Source organism: Carcharodon carcharias, chromosome 7 (genome assembly GCF_017639515.1).
Source record: "Carcharodon carcharias isolate sCarCar2 chromosome 7, sCarCar2.pri, whole genome shotgun sequence".
In the NCBI taxonomy this organism is placed as follows: Eukaryota; Metazoa; Chordata; class Chondrichthyes; order Lamniformes; family Lamnidae; genus Carcharodon; species Carcharodon carcharias.
The window spans coordinates 159,506,465-159,532,990 of NC_054473.1; the positions used below are offsets into that span (position 1 = coordinate 159,506,465).

General features: G+C 41.3%; 1 protein-coding gene, 1 long non-coding RNA gene and 1 other non-coding gene across 4 annotated transcripts in view; 2 read left to right on the plus strand and 1 right to left on the minus strand.

Annotated features, from left to right (window-relative positions):
• Positions 1–11,249, minus strand: part of mvda (mevalonate (diphospho) decarboxylase a) — a 42,342-nt gene extending 31,093 nt beyond the window's left edge. For both annotated transcript variants that reach the window (XR_005943577.1, XM_041192081.1), the window contains exons 1-3: positions 11,110–11,249; positions 9,012–9,082; positions 246–360 (exon numbers count right to left, since the gene is read on the minus strand). Coding sequence is in view for 1 of the 2 variants with exons in the window: in XM_041192081.1 (XP_041048015.1) it covers positions 246–360; positions 9,012–9,082; positions 11,110–11,179 (256 nt within the window). In the remaining variant the exon portion in view is untranslated. The remainder of the gene's footprint in view (positions 1–245; positions 361–9,011; positions 9,083–11,109) is intronic.
• trnat-ugu lies at positions 1,068–1,140 on the plus strand. The gene has a single exon. It is a non-coding gene; the product is annotated as a tRNA-Thr (tRNA).
• A 229-nt stretch (positions 11,250–11,478) lies between the features above and the next one.
• LOC121280265 lies at positions 11,479–21,247 on the plus strand. The gene is made up of 2 exons (XR_005943578.1): positions 11,479–11,785; positions 20,944–21,247. It is a non-coding gene; the product is annotated as an uncharacterized LOC121280265 (long non-coding RNA).
• The last annotated feature ends 5,279 nt before the right edge of the window (positions 21,248–26,526 follow it).

A 26,526-nucleotide genomic window follows, 5' to 3' on the forward strand; every position in this document is an offset into this window, starting at 1 on the left:
TATGCTTTATCTTTAAGTTTGATACTGTCTTTAACTTTTTAAGTTAACCACAAATGGTGGGCCCTTTTCTTGGAATTTTTCTTTCTCTTTCTCATTGGAATGTACTAAAGCAGAAAGTGTGGACTGATACTTGATTGACATAGAAGAATCAACACCTTCTCACATAAGTCAGCAATCAATAGAACATTTAATTGCTATAGTGCCATTTTCAGAAAGCTTATTTTGATTGCATAATGGATACACACTTTCTCGTAAACAAGACTGCAGCCTTGGGTGGTTGATATTTTCCTCTTTTCCATTTAGCCATATTCTGTCCTCCTTAAAATCTCGGCTTGCAGCAACTGTGGTTGTACTTTTTAACTGAAATCACAAAAAATAGAAAGTACTGGTGGAGTGAAATTGGTGAAACCCATCACTAGGATGCCAGCTGGATTACAGAACCAGTCACACAAGACATCTTTTTTAATACTGTTAGCTATAGGAATAATGAGCTCCATAAGAGTTAATACAGGAATTCATCTAATTTATTACCATATTCATAACTAGACATTAGTTCAACCTATTGATCAAAACACTCCCTCAAATGTCCTACTGTTACCAATCCTCAATTAAAAGAAAAGAACTTGAATTTATATAGCACCTTTCATCACCTTAGGACATGCCAATGTGCTTTGCAGCCAATTAAGTACTTTTCGATTGTCACCGCTGTAATGTAAGAAATGCAGCAGCCAATTTTATGTACAGCAATTTATGTTCATATAAGAGCAACTTATAAGTTTATGTAGTTTCATTGGTTAACATTGGGAAAAATTTTAAATCACAAATTTTGGATCAACTTTTCTTTATATTATTGCTTTCCTGTTACAGTAGCATGTTTTACAAGGGATGTACATTAAAATATAGTATTCTGCTACTAATGCCAAGGCTTAAACATATTTCAGTCAAATGGGATGAACATTAAATTTCCAATGGTATTTTTAATATGAACACATCCAACCAGCCTGTGTAGGAGAGGTCATAATTAATAATTAGTTTGTAAGACAGTTATGTGCAATGATGAAGTAATCGGCTCCATAGCTCAAGGGTTAGAGCACTGGTCTTGTAAACCAGGGGTCGCGAGTTCACATCTCGCTGGGGCCTTGCCTGGAATTTTAACATCAAAAGATCAAGTAATCAAAGTATTTTAATCAATTAATCTAATATGATATTGTCCTTAATTGTAATCACTATAGGATGTTAATATGCCAATTGCCTTGTTAAAACCAATTGCTAGTTAAACAGGTGATGGGTGTTGATTATCCCATCTAAATAGAAGAAAAAGATACAGCTGGAATACTTTTTGTGGAAGCTACTTGGAAGTCAGTAGTACTGAGGAGTTGTCTTGAAAATAAACCAGCTTGAATCAAAAGACCAGCCTGGATTAATTCTTTGACCACAACCTACTATTCTGAGTAACATGGTAGCACAGGATGAACTTTAAGCTTTGCTGATTGGTTTCTGTATATGAAGAATTCTGTCTCAATCCTCTGAGGGAAAAGAAGTGCATTGTTGCTGCCAATCTAAGTTACAAAATGGCAGAAGGATGGTGCAAAATTGCAAGCTTTGACTATCCATCAATTTTTTCTGACTCTGAAACTTATCAGCAATGGAAGGCTGAAGTTGAAATGTGGAGCTGGGTTACTTCCATACCCCGGAAGAAGCAAGGTTTGGCTTTGGCGTTATCATTACCAGCCGAAAGTAAGATAAGGAGTAAAGTATTTTTCAGAGTGTAAAGTAGATGATTTGGATCATGAAGAGGGATTGAACCTTCTGTTACAATTTTTGGGTAAGTTCTACAAAAAGGATGAGTTATTGCAAGTGTATGAAGCTTGGATGGTCTTTGATAGCTTTAGGAAATCAGATGATCAGTCCATGGAAGAATATATCATGGATTTTGATAAATGGTATAGGAGACTACAGAGAATTGAACTTGAAATTCTGGAATCAGAATTGGCATTTACATTACTGGACTGTGCTCTCATTTCTCATGTTGATAGTCTTTTAGTGCTAACGGGTTCAATTACGGGGGAGAAATCCTCTCCTAGATCAAACAGCTGCTGCCCTGAAAAAATTTCTGGGGAAACTGCCACTTTCTTAACAAATGCGAACAACTATGTTTCAGGATTCAATGGTGGCCTAATTTTGAGGTTGACCAAATATTACATAAGGATTCCAATACAAAGTTGGGGTTAATGACGAGGTCTGAAAATTGTTGTAACACTAGCCAATTTGAGTCAGGACAAAAAGCATTTCTGGGATGGTGACTGTAGGCGTTTAAACCCAAAAAGGTGCACGGGGAGTGGTTAATCAGTGCGATTCCCAGTATCATTATGCGATGAACTGCCCACAATTAAGGAATTGTGTTTTTCAATTGACCCAAGAGACGGATTCATCTGAAACTGAAAATGATGATGGTGACTGCCGTGATGGAATTGTATTGATCACTGAGTTTGAATCCGGTGATGAGTATCTTGATGGCAGATTCCTTCAACTTTGCAGTTCTGGACAATGGTTGCACTTCTACGGTGTGGCATGGATTGACTGCTATCTGGAGTCTCTTGATGAGGCAGACTGGGGGAAGCTCAAGGAGTATGAAAGCTCTCCCTGCTTCAAGTTCAGAGATGGCAATACATTAACATCCTCAATGGGTGGTCCTCCCTTATAAGATAGCAGGGATCAATCTGTTTATCAGTACTGATGCGGTTTCTAGTGAGATACTGCTATTGTTGAGTTGATCTGCAATGAAGGTGGCTCAAATGACCCTAGGCATGAAGAATGATAGAGCAGTTGTGTTTGGAAAAAATGTGGATCTATATTTAACTTGGTCAGGCCATTACTGTTTTTCACTAAGGAAGCCAGAGATTTCTCATTGAAGTTCATGAAGTTTTCTTAACTGCTGAGAATAAAAATTTGGTGGACAACAAGATAATTTGGAAATTACATAGACCGTTTGTATATCCGGCGCCACAGAAACTGAAGGCTCTACTCCGAGATGTGGGAGTGAACGATAAAGGATATGATGACCTTATTGAACAAATCACTGCTCAGTGTGAAATTTGCCTTAAATATCGCAAGACACCACCACAGCACTGCATAAGACCATCAGGAATACATTTTGGAAAAGGAGACATGGTATATTATAAAAGGGAAGGCCAGAAAGAATGGAAAGGACCTGGCAAGGTAATAGGGAGTGATGGGAAAGTAGTAAATGTGCGACATGGCAATCAAACTGTTAGCATTCATTCTTCGCAGTTAATTGGTACTGACTATACCTTTACAGGCTCTGAACAGGACATAGAATGCGAGGAGGCACCATGCACTTCACATACACATACACTGGGTAGTTATGAGGAGTAGACGATGGCAAATACAGGGTTAACTAACTATGAACAAAGTAATGCTGAGGTACGCGACAACCCTATTAGTCCAAAAGGGCAACAGAGTAGGAACAAAGTTAACATACATGCCAGAAGGGACCAGCATGTGGAGGGATGCCACTATCATAAGGAGAGCAGGAAAGGCCACTGATAAATACAAACATTGGCTAAATGTGCAGGATGAAAGATAGGAGACAAGACCTATCGATTGGCAAACCGAGGTAAAGATGTGGAAACCCAGAATACACAGTATGAGTTCTGACTGTGGACCAGAAAGTGGTCGTAACCCTAAAAAAAAAATCACGGATTTGTGAACAGGGTTCTGCTCGCATGGGAGAATGATCATATAGCAGCAGTCCAGAAAGGGAGAGGAATGTGAGTAGAGGCCGTAGCTTAACAAGGAGGACTAGAGAGCAAGCTAGAAATCTCAATAGTAAGTAGAAGTCCTTATGACTGAGAGATTATAGTAGCTGCTAATAAATTGGAAAGTAAGCTGATAAAGGAAGCCAAACAAAGAGTTAGAAAGTTGGAAGGAAATTAGGGTATATTCTGAAACACCTGATCAGGGACAGCCAGCTTTATCTCAGATGGATCTGTACAGAAAAGGTACTCCCAGATGGCATATGCAAGGCCAAAGTGAGGTTAATAGCCCGAGGCGCCCAAGGCTTTGAAGAGAGACTATGAGATCAGGATGTCAGAAAGAACTCGCCTACTGTGGGGAAAGTGAGTTTGAAAATTTTTTAGCTATTTTGACATCCTATTCCTGGGAGTGCAAATTGACTGATATAAAGGCAGTGTTTTTACAGGAGAAGTTTCTAGGGAAGTTTTTTTGAAACCACCTAAAGAAGCTGGTGATGTAGAAGGAAAGCTGTGGAAATTGAACAAGTGTGTTTATGGGTTGAATGATGCATCAAGAGTGTGGTATTTTTCCGTGAAGTCTGTCCTGTGGAAAACAGGTTGCAGAGAGTTAAAGGCAGATCCCACGATGTTCTAATGGTTCCATAAAGAAACTAGCTGGAATCTTTATCATGCATGTCGATGATTTCCTGTGGGAAGGCTCTGTAGAATTTAAACAATGGGTAATCGAAGATAAAGAAGGAATTCCAGGTCGGAAGTTGGGCTTCAAGGGCCTTTAAATACATAGGTTTAGACATTAAGCAGAGCAAGTTAGGAATGACATTGAATCAGCAATCTTATCTAGAAAATGTTAATCCTATCCCAATAACTTATGGTAGATCCTCACACAAAGAGGATCCTGCTACCAAGGAAGAAACAGAACAAATCAGAAGCTTGATTGGGCAGTTGAACTGGTTGTGCACTCAGACTAGGCCTGACGCTAGTTATGATGTGTTGGAGCTGAGTACCATGATGAAACATGCTACAGTTGAGCATATTCTGAGAGCAAGCAAATAAAAATAATTAAATTCTGTGTGCTCAAGTTTGTAACGTTGGGTGATTCAGAAGATGAGGTTGGTCATTCTTAGCAATGCTTCACATTCCAATCTTCCAGATGGGTACTCTAGCACAGCAGGGTTTATCATATTCTTGGTGGGAAAGAATGATAAGCGTTGCCTACTGGCTTGGGAGGCCAAGAAAATAAAAGGGTAGTGAAAAGTACCTTAGCTGCTGAAATGCTGGCCTTGGTAGCAGCATTAGATATGGGGGTTAACTTCTCCAATATACTGACAGAAATATTATATAAAGGGCAATGTGGGAACATTTGCCCATAGAATGTTATGTCAATAACTGGTCTCCTTGGGCCAACGTTCATTCCATGAAAAGTGTCACAGGAAAAAGGCTAAGAATAGACCTAGCCAGCATAAAAGAGATGTTTAGAGAGAAGAGAGATCTCTAAGATAAAATGGGTTGACAAGTCACCAACTATTAGACTGTTTCACGAAAAGAAGTGCCGGCTCTAAAAAAATTATTAAATGTGTTGGAAGAGGGGTGTCTTATAATGATGCAATAAAGAAAAATTATTTTGTTTTATAATTGTTTATATATGTGGTAAAAGAAATTCAGGAATTATGGGTGTGGAAATTGGTGACATTATTTCCTTTTGTTTGTTTTAAAACAAATGTTCTTTAGATTTTTAGTTTTAAATTTAAAAGGAAAAGAGGGGAATCTGTTAATATGGCAATCACCTTGTTAAAACCAATTGCTAGTTAAACAGGTGATGGGCTTTGATTATCCCATCTAAATAGAATAAAAAGATACAGCTGGAACACTTTTTGTGGAAGCTACTTAGAAGTCAGTAGCACTGAGGAGTTGTCTTGAAAATAAACCAGCTTGAACCAAAAGCCCAGCCTGGATTAATTCTTTCACCACAAACTCTTATTGTGAGTAACATAGGTAACTATCATGCCACATTGCCCTAGGCCAGTATAAAGCTACACATTTATGGTTTAGCTACAGAGCAAGTGCTGTGAAGTCAGTCAAGGTTGAGCAAATCTGAGTATGGAACTGTTACGCTCCCCAGCAATTAACACTTAACAGCTGTACTTGTTGGAAAACCCTATTGTTGAAGAAAACAGCTGTGAGGTTTCAAACCTTCAGCCTTATGTCTTAAATAATTTAGCCTTTTAACTTGTAGTGTCTTAAAAGAGCAGCAGTCACTTTCTTTCAAAAAAAAAATGACAGGCCTATATTATTTTGGTTCTGTAATGTTTTGTGATCAGTTTTTGTAGCTGTGTAACTCTTTTGACTCATTTATGTATCATGCCCTATTTTACAAGCGTATCCTGCTACCTCAGCTTTAAAATACTAATTGTCTTTATGCACTGATCATACATAAAATCTATATAGAGTTTGTTTATAAAGTAACTTTGTAATTTCTGAATTATTTTAAGGCTTTTTTTAAATTCTTACATGGGATGTGGGTGTCATTGGCAAGGCCAGCGTTTTTATTGCCCTTCCCTAATTGTCCTTGAATGTGGTGATCTGCCTTCTTGAACCGCTGCAGTCCATGTGATGTAGGTACACCCACAGTGCTGTTAGGGAGCGTGTTCCAGGACTTTGACCTTGCCACAGTGAAGGAATGGTGATATATTTCCAAATCAGGATTGTGTGGCTTCAAGGGAACTTCAAGTGCTGGTGTTCCCATGCAACTGCCTGTCCTTCTAGGTGGTAGAGGATGTGTGATTGAAAGGTGCTATTGCAGAAGCCTTGGTGAATTGCTGCAGTGCATCTTGTAGATGGTACACACTGCTGCCACTGTGTCAGTGATGGAGGGAGTGGATGTTGAAGGGGCAATGGCTTGTGTGCCACTTTGTACTCTTATAATTAACTTAGTTCCAAGCACTTGCTGCCACTATAAAAACGTCAAGCAATTTTCTTAACCAAAACATACTGATAGGCACCTGCCTTAATGAGGATTCTACAGGACATACAATATTGATCGATTAGGCAAATTCAGCCCAAATATTAATCAGAAACTATCCTGGACATCTCTTATCTTAGTAGAAAGGCCATAAAATTTAACAAAAATAATAGAAAAAGTTACAATGAGAGTGACTATCCTACAAGTAAATTACACTTTAGGAAACCAAATGGGAGATAACAGGAAGCGACATCAGTAGATGTCCATCGCCCTGGAGAAACCAATCCGAGGCAGAACATGCACTGCCCAAACTAATTGGGAGTTCATGAACACTATTTGATCATGCACAGGGGCTGTGTCTAGAAAGAGTTAATGAACACCAACTTTCAACAGCACAGTGTGCAATTCAAGGAAGACGAGCAGGAAGAAGATTGACAGCGGAGCTGTCTCTTGACAGTAGTCTATCGGAAGATCAGAAGCTGGTGTTCCAAAGTGAACCGACTGTATTAAGGGTCTGCATTACATTATTAGGTCTGCATTACTTTATTATGTCATGTTTTTGTACAAACTGTGATTTACTTAATAAATTTATAAAGTTTGCAACAGTGCACCCATACCCAGTGGCTGTAGCTCGTCTGAACTATGGGTCCAGAACTGAAACTTACACAACTGAAACTTACACCTGAATGCTGCTCCCATTTAATAAAAGCACACTAAAGAAAAGTAATTCAACAATCATTACCAAAAGTCAAAAATGTAATAGCGTAGGAAGCGAAATGTTAACCTGCTCTTCTGAGTTTGAGTTTCAACTTTTGCTAGAAAATATTCAGATTGAGGGTGGAATTCAGCATTATCAGACCCATACCAACCTGACTTGAAACTGCCTGACGCTGACCCCAAACTGCAGAACAAAATCTATAAAATGAATCAGTCTTTTTTTCATTCAAATGACAGAGAAATATTGTACTTACCATTTTCAGACATTATTGGTTTCTACTTTTTTAAAAAAATCTGTCATTAGTACTTGGAATTTATTTCCTCACAGAAATATGCAGATTTCAAAGAAAGAGCATTACCATCACAAAACGATTTATCTTTATACATTTTCAGGTTCCTTCATTAAAGGAACCAAACTGAATTTATTCAGAAATGGTCCAGTACCAGGAAGCTGCAGTACTACATTTTGTACCAATCCATTCAATGTATTTTTTTTGGAATTGTGCTAAAATTTTTTCCTCCTCTCCTCGAGATACTGAGCCTTGCTGTAGAACTACCAATATTTCAATCAAGTGGCTGTGCTAGAACAGGAGCAATGGCATGACTGTCATTGCCATGACTGAGTCCATTTAGTAGTGGAGAAAAGAAGTGGGGGGTTATTATTGCTGTTCAGGATGATTCTGAACTAATGGATGGTCTCATAAGAGGAGAGTGATGGTGCTTGTTGTGGACCAACCAGATCGGGTGATGCATGGTCCAGCCAGTTGTCCACCATGTTTAAGTCTGCACCTCATTGTACATGAGGGAGTGTATAGTGAGGCCATACTAGGGGAATGTAAACATTTTGGCACGACAGGCATCAAAGTTACAGGTGAGGGTGGTGAAGCTGAGGGGGAAAAAACGAGTATTATGGTGATTGGAGGGTGAAAGACTAGTTGGATGGGAGTTTGAAGGTGTGGTTGTACTTGTCATGAGGAAGAGATTTTTTTCCAGTAGACATGGGAGGAAGTGGGATTGAAAGGGGGATAAGAGTAGTGTGTGCTAAGAGAAACAGAAAATTAGTTAGAAATGGCTTTCTCTGTGATCAAGATCATGGAAATTGACAGATCCAGTGAGGTAGCATGATCAAGGGGGCTGGCTGTGAAATAAATAAAGTTTTATATGGAGGGAGAGAAGTGAATTAATTCAGAGGCAGGGCACACACACATACACACTTTCTACCATGTGTCATTAGACAATTACCCTGCAGGAAAACCTTGTTTGACTTGTCCCTTGTCTTGTTCAGGACCTGAGGCCAATAACTTTCAATTGCTGCCCTGGCTGTGGTCAGTGTATTCAGCACAGGCCAAGGATCAAACTGGTTTGTATGGCTTAGAAACAACTGATGGCATCTTTAGCCATTAGGCCATCTGCGGATTTCAGTGGACTTGTCTAGTTAGAAGGTAAAGCAGAATGCAAATATCAAACAAGAATGGGATTTAGGTTTGGACATGCAGATGCTCCGTTGTTCATCAACCCTAGCCTTAATGTTTATAAGTCTTTATAGTCTCAAACCTTACCTGATCTTGGTGTAGTGTTACACTTAGTGAGGAGTTAATTGGCAAAATCAGCTCTTCATCTCGTTTTCCCCCTACACGCAAGAAGTAAAATAGCTTTAGATTCTTATTGGATCATTATTATTACTAGACATTGAATCTTTCCTGGCACCTACTAGAAATTTGTTTTTCACCAATTTCTATTTATGCCTGATAATTTGACTCTCTTGCCTTACTTTGAATGACGTAGGTATATATTATCACCCTCTGCCTCTTGGAATTTTCTGAACCCATTGTGGCATTACCTATAGGCAGAACCCCAAATGCTCCATTATTATTGCACTCTGGGGGCTCACCTCACCAACCTTCTTCAAGTCCCAATTGCCCCACCCATCACTGACCTCTTTGGGCTCTGCCAGAGGGGCAGTAAACATCCCTCCAGAATGTCCCATTATTCATGACTAAGGCCCTTCCCATCACTAATAAAGTTGTAGATGATTGCAATGCATTCTGACTAGTCTTTAACCTGAAATGCTCAATAATCACAGTGGTGGTGCGGCCCGAATCACTGTTACACATTAGTCCCTTCCCCTACTTCTCTGGTAGCCCTCCTTCCTTAACAGCCTCACCACCTTCGGCCTCCCACATATTTCCTTTAAAATCCTCATTCTCTACCACCACACCTCATGTTTTCACCGAGATATACTGTCATAAGACTCTACACTTAGCGACCCCCTCAGTTTTGCTGATTGCAAGCTCCATCTTAGTTCCTCCTGCCCTGCCTCTGAATTAATTCACTTCTCTCCCTCCATATAAACTTTCTTATTTATTGCACAGCCAGCCCCCTTGATCATGCTACCTCACTGGATCTGTCAATTTCCATGATCTTGATCACAGAGAAGGCCATTTCTAACCAATTTTCTGTTTCCCCTTACCACACACTACTCTTATCCCCCTTTCAATCCCACTTCCTCCCATGCCTACTGGAAAAAAAATCTCTTCCTCATGGCAAGTACAACCGCACCTTCAAACTCCCATCCACCTAGTCTTTCACCCTCCAATCACCATAATATTCTTTTTTTCCATCAGCTTCACCACCCTCACCTGTAACTTTGATGCCTGTCATGCCAAAATGTTTACATTCCCCTAGTATGGCCTCACTATTCACTCCCTCATGTACAATGAGGTGCAGACTTAAACATGGTGGACAACTGGCTGGACCATGTATCACCCAATCTGGTTGGTCCACAACAAGCACCATCACTCTCCTCTTATGAGACCATCCATTAGTTCAGAATCATCCTGAGCGGCAATAATAACCCTCCACTTCTTTTCTCCTCTACTAAATGCCTCCTTAAAATCTCCCATGATCCCTTTATCCTTGCAACCTACCATTCCATCTCCAACCTCACTTTCCAGGGAAAGATAGCAACCCAGTGCATACAATGAAAGGAAACAGTTAAACAATAAATATTTTTTTACTCTAAACCTCTAATCTAGATAATGTAATTATTTTATTTTGAGCATAAAAGAAACTCTCTGCAATCACCATCAGAAAGCCATCTGCAATGCCAAAGTGACAATCTGATATTTGGCAAAGCCATGTTCTACTTCCAGTTCCAAAGTATTTTCAATTTGATTATGTGCTTAGAATGTAGGTAATTGTAAATATTAGTAAGAAGCCAACTGCCCCATCAGTTTATTTTGATATTAGGAAGTTAAACACAGTCCACCAGATTACCTGGGGGCTGATATTTCGAAATGAAGAAGTTCATTTTGCATCAGTTGAACTGAGATTACAGCTACTGTTAACCCCAAGAGATGGGGACTGGTCTCACACTGCAGAAAGCCCAAATTCAGCAGTTAGGTTACAGTGCACTGCACATTTTATACCCTGGGAGAGACATAGGTAATGTGGTGCAAGCAGCCAATGAAGAATTATGGAACCTTACAGTACGGAAGGAGGCTAATCGGTCCATCGTGTCTGTACCAGCTTCTTGAAAGAGTTTGTCTAGTTCCACAATCCAGCTTTTACCAGTAGAAATAGCTGGCACAAAGGTGTATTAAGGAGAATAAGGATACAGGGACTGAGCCTGTTGCTGAGTTCGGTATCGATACTCACAGTATTTTATCACAGCAATGTTGACAGGGGCCGTGCAGGTCACAAGGAACATTCTCTTGTCTTCAGCCATCGATGGGAGGCAGCCGCCGCTGTCAATTCAGCTCCACCATCACCTCCAATCACCCCACACGCCTGCCTTCCGATCGCTCCGCGATGATTGGCTGGAGCTTCACAGCAAGTGCCTGATTCGCCAATCAGTGAAACCTCGCTCCCTACCGTCACCCGTGGTCACTGATATAGACCAATCAGAACCGTGGTACCATCATCACGTCACCGGTAAAGCTAGCCAATGAGATGATGGAACTATGCCCGGTCCCTTTTAAAGTGAGGGATCACGGGGGGGGGGGGGAACAAATTGATGTAGCACAATACAACAACAACAACGTTAGCTGCCAGCCAGCCGGCTGGCCGCCATGTTTGTGCGGGGTAGGGGATGTCTGCCGATGAGTTGCCGCTGGAGTTCGCTGTCGGACAAGTTGTTTGTTGACTGAGTTAATAATCATTATAAATAGCTCTCTAATTAAACTGCCTGTGCGGCCTCTACAATGTGTGGGTTCAGGTATTTCAGCTGACTTTTTTGGAGACTCCTAATGTTTTCTATGGGAGGATGGATGGATGTGTGGGGGAACCTAAACTGAACTCTTGTACGATTACGTGTTGGTCCAAAATTACAAAGGTCAGTTTGGGGAACTCGGGTTTAATTTTAATCTTAAACAAAGATCCTGGAAATCTAACATTTAAAAGCAAACGTAAAATTCTGGAAATCGGCAGCAGCATCAAGAAACGGTTAAAGCGAAATTTCGCCAGGGAGATGGGAAATAGGAGGAACTGGGTTTGTTTTAGGGTCAGAAACACGCTTCCAATTGGAAGCTGATTAGGGTTTAAGTCTTTTTTTTTACTTAGTAATCCTTTAGTTGGTTGCCTATCCGATTGGAGCCAGTGCGAGTGGGAATGGAAGGGAATCAGACCAAGTGGAACCCGTGTAGGCATCACACTTGAGCCATCACTGGTTGCTGACTCTTCTTGAGGCAGAGATCTGCAGTTTGTGCCAAAACCTTTCACAGCATCAGAGGGAACTGAGATTTCACAGAAGAGCTGGAGGCCCGGCACCCGGGCCAGGGCTGAATTGCCTCATTTTTGCTGACCTGGATTATGTTGGAGGCCATGAAAAAGTTGAGAGTGGTGCTCTTCCTGGAGAGGTGGAAGGAGCAGACCACCTGATCATGCAGCAGGGAACCCACATTCAGCGTCATCTCAACTTTGACTCCTCTTTCTCCCCCTCTCTCACCTCTTGTTCTTCTCTGATGAGCTATGTTTCAGGCCCTCACTACCCTTGAGGCCCACACCTCTTGTTCTCTGGGATCCATCTGAGGCAACCTCCTCTACCAGAGGAAGAAGGAGTTATGATTACTGCCAGGAAATTGAGCTCACATATGGAGGAAATTCTTGTTATATATCAGTTGAATGTTGAAGGAGTGAAAGCCCCTCCTGTTGATACATCTGAGTGGGCGTTCTTTGGTTGCCTTCATGCCCCCATGGGTGCAATCGAAGATGCCCTGAACTTGAGATAATCCAGTGAAATGAAGTGAAACCCAATGCCTGCTGACTCTGTGAGGCCACATCTCTTGTGAAATTTATGTACTGTCCAGCCCAAACAGAGAGCATCAGTAACCTTCAAGATGCAGCATGGGCAGCTAGCTGCTTGCAAGATGATACCAAGGGCTGTAACTGAAGTGAAGAGGTGCAAGGCCACAGTGACTTTGGCTACTGGCCGGGCATCGTAACCAATGGTGCAAGGTCTTCAGCAACAAGGGTACTGATATCTGACCATTGGAGAGAAGAGTCGCAATTTCCTGAGGCATTGGATTTTGTTCATCTCCATATAGTTCCATGTTTGGCAGTAGAGGGTATGGTGTCCATTTCTTTCCAGCCCCTTCTTCCTGTCCTGTACCTTCCTGCTGCTGGGGATTCACCCGTGTCTGAGGAAGGTGTTACTCTTCATTGCCACTGAACCCAAAACCTGATAGTTGTGCCCCTATTGCCAGTTGGAGTCTTCCTTCTTGGCGGGTGGCTGCCTAATTGTCCTTGACAGCCTTGCCCTCTGCTCTTTTGCCCCTGCAAAGCCAGGGGTTTGCCACCCTGTTCAGTGCCTGGGTGCTGAGTGCCCATGCTTCCTGCTACTTGTGCAGCACTAAGGGCATCACCTTACCAACTGCTGAGTTCTCCTTTGCCCTGCTGATCCTCATAGAGGGCCATGACTGGCTTCCCACTGTTTAACCGCTTCCCTTCAGCTGATCTGTTTCTGAAGATCCAGGTATCCCATGCATCCCTTTTAAAGATGTCGACATCCAAACCTAACCAGTTTTTTTTAAACTGCTTTAATTGTCCTTGATTGCTGTGAGAGCAGGATTCCAGTCCTACCACCATGAAAATTCAGTCCAATGTTTCAGATCTATGACCTTTCATTAGAATTGGGTAAAGTTAGATATGTATAAGTTTTTAAGCCCCATTTTACTTACTTAAAACCTATCATATCCTTAATTATAATCATTCTTGGCTTTTCCTTTTGTAGATCGTCACAGGCTTCAAATACTGTGATTAAACTCAAGATTGATTTTGGATGTTAATACTGAGCAGACAGTCACTGATGTAGGTGTGTGTAGGACCAAAAGCCAAATGACAATAGGAAGAGTAGAATTCATTTATGTAGTCTGTTAATTTTCATCTTTACAATTCCACCCGCACTCCACCCCACACCAAAAAAGAACTCTTCAGTTCTGACAAGTGGCCAGAAAAATGGCAAAATCGAGTCATAGTACATCGCCATGGGGGACTTGTAGTGACCAGCTGCAGAAATGATGGCCAGAGGGCAAGGAGTATGTCCCCATGTTGTTATTCTTGCTGAAGAATACTTTGATAGGAGAATAAAAGCAATAACATGAGAATTGAATCAAAATAAGATATCAATGTTTAATGCTGAATGAAAAAATTATGAAGCTTTACAGTTATAAAGTACTTTATTGTCTGAGGAAACTTATGTTTGTGCAACTTTTTCAGCCTTATCACATTGTTCTAGGTATAATGCAATGTTCTTGTGAAGTTTATATTGTTTGGTCATTTGTGCTTTCTTTACCTCTGGACTTGACTATCCCAAAGCACTCTTGGTCGTTCTCCCATGTTCTACCCTCCATAGACTTGAAGTAATCCAAATGCCCATGTCTTAACTCACACCAAGTCCCATTCCTCTATCACCCCTGTGCTCATTGACTCCCGGTAAAGCAACATTTTGATTTTGAAATTCTCATCCTTGTTTTCAGACCACCCGATGGCCTCATCCTATCTATCTCTGTAATCCCTGCCAGCCTTGCAACCCTCCAAGATATGTGCTCCTCTAACTCTGGCCTCTTGCACATTCCCAATTATAATTGCTCCATCATTAGTGGCCATGCCTTCCATTGCCTTTGCTCTGGAATTCCCTCCTTAAGCCTCTTCATCACCCTGCCTCACTTTCCTCCTTTAAGACGCTCCTTAAAACCTTCCTCTTTTGGTTATCTGTTCTAATATCTCCTAATGTGGTTAGGCCTCATTCTTTGTTTTTATAATACTCCTGTGAAGTGCCTTGAGACCCTTCTTTGTTAACAGCCCTATATAAATATAAGTTTTAGTTGTTCTTGGTCCCTGAGTAGGTTATAACATATCAGCATTAGATGGCACATCAAATTAAATCGTAAAACATACTGGATAACGTTGCTTATTTGAACTGTTGTCAGCTGAATAACAACACACTTAGCCCCTTTTTCTTTAAGATTCTCCCTCTAGTGCAAGTTAGACAAATCTTCCAGCATTGTTTGAAATCCTCATGAATTTGGTCTTTACAAATCAGAGCACAAGCTCCCATCTGCATTCCTGCATGATGAGCCATGGAGATTTTTGGCATCTAGCTGGTCCCACTCTTCTAGATCCTGGTAGGCTACCTGTCTGAGATTTCAGATATTTTAGAAATTTCTCCTCTCATGGCAACATGAATCACAAGGGCCTCTTATCCAGGTAGAAATACTGATTTGCAATCTTTGAAACCCCAACTCTCTTTTTATCTTGGAAGTAATTGGACAGTTTAAAGCACGTCTGTGCCATTGTCTCCTAGTGTGAAGAACTTGTATCTTCTTTCCGGCAAAGAACCTGGGCATCCCTTTAAACTTTAACAGCCATGTTACCCAGGCCTATTGTTGGGCAGACCTCAGAACAGGTCACACAGCCCCATTCATTTTACCCTAAGTTAAGGGCAATCCCAAAACATAATCTTATAGACCTCATATTTGTAACACTTGGCATAGCACTCGAGACTTTGTCCTTTTCAAATACTCTTCGAATTTGGTTTGTTTCATTTCTCAATTTCAGTTTTCTGACTTTTGTGACAGTAATCAGCTGATAGTTCACAAATATCAAAAAAGAAAAACTAGCAACCTGGTCTACACTCTGTGCCATCAATGAGTTAAAATATAAACCAAAACCTAGTTTTCAAAAGGCGGGGAGAATGAAAATATTATGATAGGAACATAGGCTGTCTTTATCAAAGATTTGTCAGTGCAGTTAGAATCCAATTACACTGGAACAACTTCTTCTTTAGTCCTGAAATCTATTGTTCAGAAATACTAGTTGTCTGGAAATTGTTTAAGTGGACCCAAGCATTGTTTTAGTACAACACTTTGGGGGCAGAAACATGAAAGATACAGTATTTGGATAAGTAAAACTATTTTATTACTGCTTTTATAATGGTTTTTATCACTTTTTTTTGTTTCGAGTAAATATTTTTGTATATATGGTAAACAGAGTTGGAAAAACTCACGCCTGGCAGCATTTGTGAAGAGAGAAAGAGAGTTAACGCTTCATGTCCAATATGACCCTTCATTGGAATCGACCAGCCAGGCCTGAGTTTTTCCAGCACTTTCTGTATTTATTTCCGATCCCCAGCACCCGCAGTATTTTGTGGGTTTTTTAATTCACTTTGACGGGATGTGGGTGTCATTGGCTAGGCCAGCATTTACTGCCCTTGAGAAGGTGGTGATGAGCTGCTGCCTTGAACTGCTGCAGTCTTTGGTGTAGGTACACCCACAGTGTTGTTAGGGAGGGAGTTCCAGGATTTGACCCAGTGACAGTGAGGGAACGGCAATATATTTCCAAGTCGGGATGGTGAGTGGTTTTAGGGGAACTTACAGGTGGTGGTGTTCTCATGTGTCTGCTGCCCTTGACCTTCTAGATGGTAGAGGTCATGGGTTTGGATATATCCATGGTGTTTTCTGGTTTACACACTTGTGGTTAGGCATTGTTCCAAGCATTTCAGACTTGAGAGGTTAGTGTACCATGGATACAGCTTTTGCTGTCAGTTGTCAGCTTTTTAGGGGTTTTGCCAGCTTTTTTGAAGCTAAAACTATCAGCTTTTGCTTTTAGTGATCATAGCTGACTTTAAACATGTCCTCAACCAGTATCCAAACATATATATAACTCTGGCTGACCTTTCTGTTCCCTTGACCTGTGGGCTGAGGCCAGTTTTAACTCACCCTGGTGGGTGGTAGTAAAAATGGATTGCAGGCAGTAAGGACTCCCACCCAAACCAATTTTTGAGGAGTTTAGATAAATTAGATTTATATTTCCTGGAATTTAGAAGGTTAAGGGGTGAATTGATTGAGGCAGTTAGAATTTTGAAAGGAATTGGAGTAGAGAAACTTTTTCAGCTGCAGGGGGAGACCAGGATAAAGGGGGACATAATCTTAAAATCAGACATCAGGAGAGAAGTCAGGAAACTGTTCTTCAAATAAAATATGGTAAAAGTATGGAACTGTCTCCCACAAAAAGCAGTGCATGTTTAGCCCAACTAATAGTTTTAAATCAAATGCATAGGTTTTTGCTAGCCAATGGTATACCAGGTTTTTTGCTAGCCAAGGCTATGACAGGATAAGGAACCAAGGTATGTCAATAAAGTTAGGTTACAGATCAGCCATGCTCTTACCAACTGAAACATGCCTGGGGAGCTGAATAGCCTAGTGCTGTCCTTGTGCCTATGTCCGCTTTAAATAGGCAGGTTGGGGCCAAATCTGACATTTTAACAAAGCCCAGTCAGGGCAGCAGTGCTGGCTCTCTCGCCAGGTCAAACCTGCTGGAAAATGCAGCTGGGGCCAGATAGAGGTTACCTGAGACCTCCAGTGATGGATATTCCCTGGCTGGAGTCCTCTGATAGACAAAGCTTGTGCTGAACACAGTCCCTGCAGATCCCAGATGTTGCCTCCTGCTCTTGCCACCACCCATCCTCAACCCACTGCCAGTTAAAATCAAGGGGCAGATTCCACCCTGGCTGGATGCAGCTGGATAAAAACAAAAAAACTGCGGATGCTGGAAATCCAAAACAAAACAAAAACAGAATTACCTGGAAAAACTCAGCAGGTCTGGCAGCATCAGCGGAGAAGAAAAGAGTTGATGTTTCGAGTCCTCATGACCCTTCTCATGAGGACTCGAAACGTCAACTCTTTTCTTCTCCGCCGATGCTGCCAGACCTGCTGAGTTTTTCCAGGTAATTCTATGGATGCAGCTGGAGTTGCATCTCTCCTAGGGACTACAGAAACTGTAGTTTCTGAACTCCCAAAGGATGATGAGGCACAGGAATGGGAGCTAGGAGTGGTGCGGGTATGGGTGGTGATGTTTTACTTCCCTTACTGCAGGTCTTTTCCTATGAATTAAGGTGATTTAGGCCATATTAATATGGCCTAAATGTTAAATAGCTGCTTCCAATAGTGAAGACTACAGCATGATGAGTGAATTGTCAAAGATAAAACCTGGGACCTTTCAGGTCAGCATGACCTACACACACTGGTATATTTAACCATTAAATCATATTGTTCCTAATTTGTATCTAAAATACTTAAGGCAATCCTTTAGTTTCCCCCATTCCTTATCAGTCAATATCATTTTGGTATCTTTACTGTCCTTTGTATGTAATCTGTGCAATCTAGAATCCTTTGTATTTTAACATGAAATTGAGGCTTCTGCATCAAAAAGGTCATTGAGTAAATAAACCCAACTGATTGTTGTGCACGTTATCTTTCTTTGGACACTCATTGATTGGAAAGATAATCTATTTTTCTTTCAGCATGAAAAGTATTTGTTGCAAACACTTCTCCTAATATCCATCTTGTTTTTAAAGAGAATAATCATTACAGCTTAACCTAGCTGGTAACCTTCACTTCACACTCCATACAAACAAAATGCATATGAACAAAAAAAAATCAGTATAATGAAATCTGCTATTTAAATTATACTGTGAATTGGAAGTATCATAGAATCATAGAAATATATGGACAGAAATAAGCCATTCAGCCCATAACAGACTCAAAGTCTTGATTATCCTAATAACCTTTATTTTCACTGGAGAAATGGATTATGGAACTGGGTGTGGTATCCAGTAGATGTACTATATGAATTGATGAAAAACACCAAATTTTAACATTATAACAAATTCTGTCATTGACAGACAACCAAAGCTATTATAATTAGTTGTTAGCATAAAACAACTAAAAAAATGTTTCTAACATAGCTGCAAGTTAGAAATCAGCTTGACAATGACAAAGGATGATCATGGGTATGGATTTTTTTTTTGGTGGGGCCAAATACAATGGTTTCAGACTTCCTGATGGTTAACTATAGTAAATTGTGGATTATCCAAGACTAGGGGTTTGATTTTTAACTGTAAGAGGATGGGTTTTGAGTGAACTAAAATTTCACCCCAGAGGTCAGGAAGCAATATGACAATACAGAGGCTGAGTCAGATTGTGGAAAGGTAAGACTAGTGACTTGCAGATGGAAGTTGAACCCTGTGACTATGGGTAGAAGAATTTATATAGTGGGGAAGATTTAGGGAGGTTAGGGTGAGTTGAGTTGAATATTGGAATCACTGAAGGCAAAGGGCTACTAATTGTGGATTCTGGAGGGAGAAAAACAAGGGAGAAAATGTGGGGAAGAAACTTGGGATGGGACTTGGATGGTGTAGAAAACCCCATGATTCCCCATGTCATTCTCAGAAAACAAGAACAATTGAGTTTTATCAGAATACAGTTATAGTGCTACTTCTGACTCAGTGCAAAATGCTTTCAGCGGCATATAACTCAGTGACACAATAGTTCCAGAGTCAGAATGCCACCTGACTCCAAAATGAACTAAAACTTAGCAGTGTGAGACCCTTTCTTGTACTGCTTAGATTTAGAAACATGTGGGTACTGGGAACACAAGTACTACTGTTGTTGCTTTCAGAACGTCAACTATTTCTTGACAAATAGCAGGGTTTGTAAGCAAGTTGCAGCTTGCAATGTACTTGGGTGCTGCCGACTGTGCTTCACACTCTATGGCTGGTCCAAGACCAGTACCAGTACAGTACAATCGCAGCCTCGGGTGCAAGCTAATGTATATATCACATTAAAATGATTGTAAAAGAAACAATCATGTCAAGATCACATTACCACCTTTCAGAAAGACTTGTCGTTTTGAATAGCTGTTATTTTCCTTTTAGGTAACAGCTGCAATTTTTAAAATCGCTATCAGAACCTTTCTCCTTATTTAACATGTTGAGAATTCATGCCCACCAGGGAAATATTATACCAGCCCTCAGTTGTCTTTCAACAACCTGTGAGATGAGTTATCCATGTAAATGTTTCCTGTCTATTTTCCACCAAAAGGTCACTGATTCCCACATCTAACTTGACTACACTTCCTCCCACCCCACCTCCTGTAAGGACTGTATTCCATTCTCCCAGTTTTTCTCCACCAGATCTGTTATACCAATACCAGTGCATCTGCCATATCTTCCTTTTTCTGCAACCCAAGGATTGCTCTCTGCTGTGTTGACAGTGCCCTCAATCATGAACATTCCATTTCCCGCACATCTGCTCTCACCCCTTCCCTTCCATCCTTGTCCTCACCTTTCACTCCACCAGCCTCCACATTCTATGGATTATCCTCCACCATTGCCACCACCAAACACATATTCCCTTCCCCTATCAGTACTCTGAAGTGACTATTCCCTCCTCTATAGCTTGTCCACTCCTCAATCTACCTCAATCCCACCTCCCATCCCATAGTACCTTCTCATGCCAGTGCAGGAGATGCAACACCTGCCATTTTATCTCTTTCCCCACTCTCCAAGACCCCAAACAATTAGGTGAAACAGCAATTTACTGGTACCTCTTTCAATTTAGTGTCTGGTATCTGCTGTTCACAATGTGCTCTCTACACTGGGGAGATCAAATTCAGACTGGATGATCACTTTGTTGAACATAACCAGTCAGTTCTCAAGTGTGACCTCGAGCATCTAATCACCTGTCATTTAAATTCTCTGCCCTGCTCCCACTCTGACCTCTGTCCTTAGCCTCCTGCTCTGTTCCAACAAAGTTCAACATAAACGAGGAACAGCACCTCGTCTTGCAATTGAGGACTTTACAGCCCTCCTGACTCAGCAGAGTTCAACAAATTCAGATTATAACTTCTGCCCCCATTTTATTGGACAGCAACTGTTAATGATTCTGCATTTTCCCATTTACACCTTCTCTTGACCCTTTTTTGTTGTCTCTCTACCATCTCATTTTGTCTTTCACTTTCATCGCTTTTGTCATTTAATCTCTTTTGCCTTCCAACCTAACTCTGACCCTATGTTTTGTTCTTTCCCCTCCCCCTCTTCCCTCCCTCCGTACTTGCTAAAATTTGCTAATGTATCTAAACTTCTTCCAGTCTTCCAGTTCTAACAAAAAAGTTAGTTATCAACATGAAATTTTTACCCTGTTTCTCTCTCCACAGATGCTGCCCGACCTGCTGAATGTTTTCAGTATTTTTTGTTTTATTTCAATGGGCCAGACCTTACTGTGAAAAATAATGGTGAGGCTAACAGCTTGCACCATTATCTATTTGCAAATTGGATAGCAACTTCCAGTGACCACCTATGCTTGGTTAAACGCAAATCTGGAAGTTGTTGTCTAAGATGCAATGTTTCTCCTTAAGGTTCTTGAAAATGGTATCTTCTCTGATTCATGATTCAAATGTTTTTAATGGCATGAAGTTTCTGTACTTCGTAGAAATGCAATAAATTTGCCAGAAAAAGTTAGTGCTTGTCCATTTCAGTGCAAGTACATTTTAATGGTGTGATAAGGCTTAATTATTACCAATCTCTCTGCACTGAACATTAACTTTAACAAATGTGAAGTCTCACACTTCAGCTTTTAATTATTATTAGAAGTTTTTTTAAAATGTTTTTTAAATTGTTTTCTTTCTGTCTCTCATCTCTCTCTCTCAATCATATATTCCCTTCCCCCTCTTTATTAGAAAACCTACAATTCTATAGTGTCTTTTACAAACTCAGGACACTCCAAAGTGCTCTACAACCAATTAAGTACTTTTGAAGTGTGGACACCATTATAATGTAGGAAATGCAGCAGCCAATTTTTGCGCAGTGAGGTCCTACAAACAGCAATATGATAATGACCAGATAATCTCTTTTTTCTGTGTGATACATATTGGCCTAGGACATTGTGGAGAACTACCCCACTCTTGCTTGAAATGCTGCAGTTGGATCTGAGAGAGCAGATTGGGACTTGGTTAAATGTCTCGTCCTAAAAATGGCACTTTTGATAATACTGCATTTCCCCAGTAGGGAGTGTCAGCCTAGATATTTTTGTATTGAAAAGCAGAATTTAATAGGGGGCAAGAACGGACGCAGTGGGCTTTTAATTTCATGCTAATAGCTGGTGCGCTGGTTTGCTGGCACCATTTGCCTCCAGCCAGTTTCCCAGAAGTGGGATTGGGGAAAATGGGCTACACACTGCAAGCAGCAGATAGTTAGCTATCAAAGGCCAACTGGAATTTTTCAGTCAGCTTGTAAGACCTGGCGGCGTAGGGAACAGACGGCCTCCTGGCAGCAGACCAGTGGAACGTAATTCTAGGCAGTCTGAGGTCCCATACTGCTTGCCTGGTCATAGTTGCTACCACAGTACACCCTGTGGATGGTTATCTCCTCCACAATGGTGGCCCAGTAGCTGTTTCTATTTTTAAGTTTAAATCTTTTAAAAATGCTGAGAGGGCACCTCAAGATGGAGGTGTCCACTCTCCCCCTTACCTGCAATGGCAGGCTGCAGCTGCTTCTGTGTTTGAAGGCCTCCTATTGGCCCATGAGCTTTGAGAATTTACACTTGCATCTTCTGGCATCTAATTGGTTGTATCAGGAAAAGTCACTGCTGGGTGACTGTTGCGGGGTCAGGTTCCTCATTTGACCCCAATTTCGGTGTCCCGACCAAAAATCCTGCCCCAAGTCTCTAGAGTGGGTCTTGAACCTACAACCTTCCAACTCTGAGGTAAGTGTACACAACTGCCACATTTTGCTTTCTATACCTGATTTATATTGAAGTCATTATTCTAACTGACACTTCCTGGCTCAGGCTCTATATGCTGCTCATAAGTGAATCTTGAATCTGATTGGTTTACACAGGTCCCAGATGCCCTGTGAAAGACACTGCATTGTTTGGCTGTCAGCAAAATCCCATTGAATCCCATTGAAAGTATATGTGCAAGTCTAAAGAATGGCTTGTGCTGTTCATTCACTGCTTAGAACAATATGCAACCCAAAATATTCTAGAATCTTATGAACAGAAAACAACAAAAAAGTGCCTTCTATCATTCATAGTGAGCTGGTAAGGTCTCTGTGCCAAGCAATTCAGGTGCCATTTGTAATGAATGCTGTGCAGTTGGTGTTAGCTGCTCTTTTTGTACTGAATGACCACAAGCAAGTGGTCGATCAGTAAATAAAGTGGCCCTGATCTGAGTCTCAAGCAAACTAATTCATATCAAATTTAAGAGATGATTCACTTGTTTACATGGGTGCAATTTACTTCTTTTAGAAATTTAATTGAAAAAGCTTAATTAAATTGAAAGCCTCTTTTGTATTGAGGGTTTTTAATAAATTGGCCATATCCACTCTTTCCACTAGTTAAAAATAATGCTTCTCTCTCACTGTTCAGATTTGGCTGTAAACTTAAGGGAAGTACTTTTGACTTGACTCTTGAGTTTAGTCATGCTACTAAAGCATGAGTGAGAATATATATTCTTGTCCAGAAAGAGAACTACCAACAAGAAATTATATTAGGAACAATAAACTCTTTTTTGCCATTTTATTAGGCATTGGATGTAAGAAAAAAAATCAGTGATCTGGCCTATAAGTATTTTAACTTCTGAATATTTTTGTATAAGTTACACAGATCACATTTACACACTAAATTGCAAAGGGTAGAGGTCCAAAGAATTTATCAGAAAAAGTTCAAAGTATGAAACCACTAATGATTCTGGTTGCCATTTGCTGCAAAGTTGCACAAGCTACTTGCAATGCATTTGAATTTCAGGAATTATTGCAAGACAACTAGCAGGAACTAAAATAATGATTAATAACAGTGGCAGCAATTTCACCAAACGATACGCAGGGAAGGAACATGAGTCCTCTTCAAGCCAAGTCATAAATAAAAGATGAATAATCAAGCCAACATCAAATGAAGTCAATTCAGTTCTATTCACATACTTGAAGCTATTTTCCTCTAAGTTGTCCCAACGCATGAAAGGTTTTGTGAAGAGTCCACTCCTTATCAAGTCACCTCCATACTAAGCTGCAAAGTTTTCAAGCAATGGTTGCCACGATAAAGCATTTTACCTTGCACTACAAAACTGTAATTTCAAATTAAGTTTTGCATATGAACAGTGTTGGAAAATATATAAAAGATAACTCAGGTGCTAGAACTCTGAAGTATTTCCACTCATTGCATCAAATACAACACAGTAGAACCTGGCACACCCCCAGTAGAGGCCTTGCTAGGTAAGTTTAAAGCTTATCTTTGTGGGGCCCAGAAAAGCAGGAGTGCTCATCTGGGCCCCACCAAAAGATTGGGTCTCTGCCATTCCAGTTCTCCCATAGGAGAACTGGAATAGCAGGAGTTGAGTTACTCTCCACATTATTCCCAGCCTCTGACATGCTCTTGTAGCCATAGAATTGATTTAGCTGCCCAGTTCAATTTTTGGTTAATGGTAACCCCCCTAGGATGTTGATAGCGGAGGAACCAGAGATAGTAATGTCATTGAACATCAAAGGGAGATGGTTAGATTCTATCTTGTTGGAGATGGTCATTGCCTGGAACTTGTATGGCATGAATATTGCTTGCCACTTATCAGCCCAAGCCTGTGTGTTGTCCTGCTGCATATGGACATGGACTGCTTCAGGATCTGAGGAGTCATGAGTGGCACTGAACATCGCAATCATCAGCAAACATACCCACCTCTGACTTTATGATGGAGGGAATATCATTGATGAAGCAGCTGAAGATGTTTGGGCCGAGATACTACCTCGAGCAGCTCCTGCAACAATGTCCTGGAACTAAGATGGTTGACCTCCAACAATTACAACCATCTTCCTTTGTGCTAGGTATGACCCCAACCAGTGGAGAGCTTTCCCCTAATTCCCATTGACTCCAGTTTTGCTAGGGCTCCTTGATGCCACATTTGGTCAAATGTTGCCTTGATATCAAGAGCAGTCACTCTCACCTTCCCTGAGGAGTTCAGCTCTTTTGTCTATTTTTGGACCAAGGCTGTAATAAGGTCAGGAGCTGAGTGACTCTGTCTGAATCCAAACTGAATGTCAGTGAGCAGGTTATTGCTGAATAAGTGTTGCTTAATAGCACTGTAGACAACACTTTCCATTATTTAGCTAATGATCAAGAGTAGGCTGATAGGGTGGTAATTGGGCGGGTTGGATTTGTCCTGCTTTCACTTGAGCAATTTTCCACATTGCTGGGTAGATGCCAGTATGGTAGCTGTACTGGAACAGCTTAGCTAGGGACACGGTTAGTACATTTTTTTTTCCAAATTTATAATGAAGTTATATTAAAACTGTATTCATGAAAGAATTTCAATTATCCCAAATGACCATATTTCTCTTATGGTGAGATTGCTACCCAAAAAGTCCAACATTTATTTTCTGTTTGCAGCATAATTTTTCTCCAATCAATGGAAGCTAATGGCCAATATTTTGCAGAGTGGTAAAGCACGAAAGCTCACCACTGACCTTAAAGAAAGTTTCCCACAAAGATCCAGAAATCTCTGTGGAATGGCCTTTCCCTTTCCCGATGGCAGGTTAAATTCGGTGTGAAGTCAGGCGAATATCTTGGAGACAGAAAATACTGCAAGTACTCAGCAACTCAGGCAGCATTCTTGGAGAGAGAACCTCCAAACAAAATTTTTCTAGTCCACCCCCCGCACCCCGCACCACCCCCACCCCCCACCACCCAATGGCAGGTGGGGGAGTGTGGAACAGGCACTCCCACCCGTCATGGCAGGTCTCCCTGCCTGCCAGAGGCCTACGTGAAACCCTTTTGCATCCCATTAATGAGATGCAGATGAAGGCCTGACCAGAATTTTCTCCACCTGTCCAATCAGCTGTACTGCCAATGGGGTTTCACACTGGCCCAGAACACGTCTAGACCAACATGGTGTGTATATGTCGGGCCTTGGCTGGAAGAATGCCTGGGGCAGCTTGAGGGGAGTGGAAGATGGAGGCCTCCAGCGACCATGTACCCTGGAACATTGCATGCAGCAGTGGGTGGTGGAGCATTAATTACATGGATCATCTCACAGCAGCTTCCAGGAGGTGGATCTTCAAGCTGTAGATGCTTCCAGGAAGTGTATCCTCCACCACCATGGAGGTGTGATGGCATAGTGGTATTGTCACTGGACTGGAATTCCAGAGATGCCGGGTAATGCTCTGGGGGCCTGGGTTTGAATCCCACCACAGCAGATGATGAAATTTGAATTCAATAAAAATCTGGAAATGAAAGTCTGATGATGATGACCATTGCTGATCGTTGTAAAAGTCCAACTGGTTCACTACTGTCCTTTAGGGAAGGAAATCTGGCCTTACCTGGTCTGGCCTATATGTGAATGTGGTTGGCTCTTAAATGCCAAAGACAATTAGGGATCGGCAATAAATGCTGGCCTAGCCAGTGACGCCTGCATCCCTTGAACGAATAATAGAAAAACAAGTTGCAGGTGGATAGCTGCATGAGCTACTGTTGGGTGGTAATGGCCTGTGGTGGGGGTGGGGAGATTAGACTGGGAGGAGAGGAATGAAGACATGGGGTGGATGTGGAGGCCTAGAGGAAAGTGGGGGAGGTTGGGGTAGGAGGAGAAAATGAGAACTGTTGTGGGGGTTGTGTAATGGTGGTATGGAGCGGGAAGGTAGGAAAGGCCATGGTGGAGTATGTGATGGTGTCGTGCAGGTGTAAACAGGCATGGTGGGGGGCAGGGGGGGTGGGGCTGGAATTGAAGAATGGAAAGGGGTTCAGAGGGAGAGGTCCA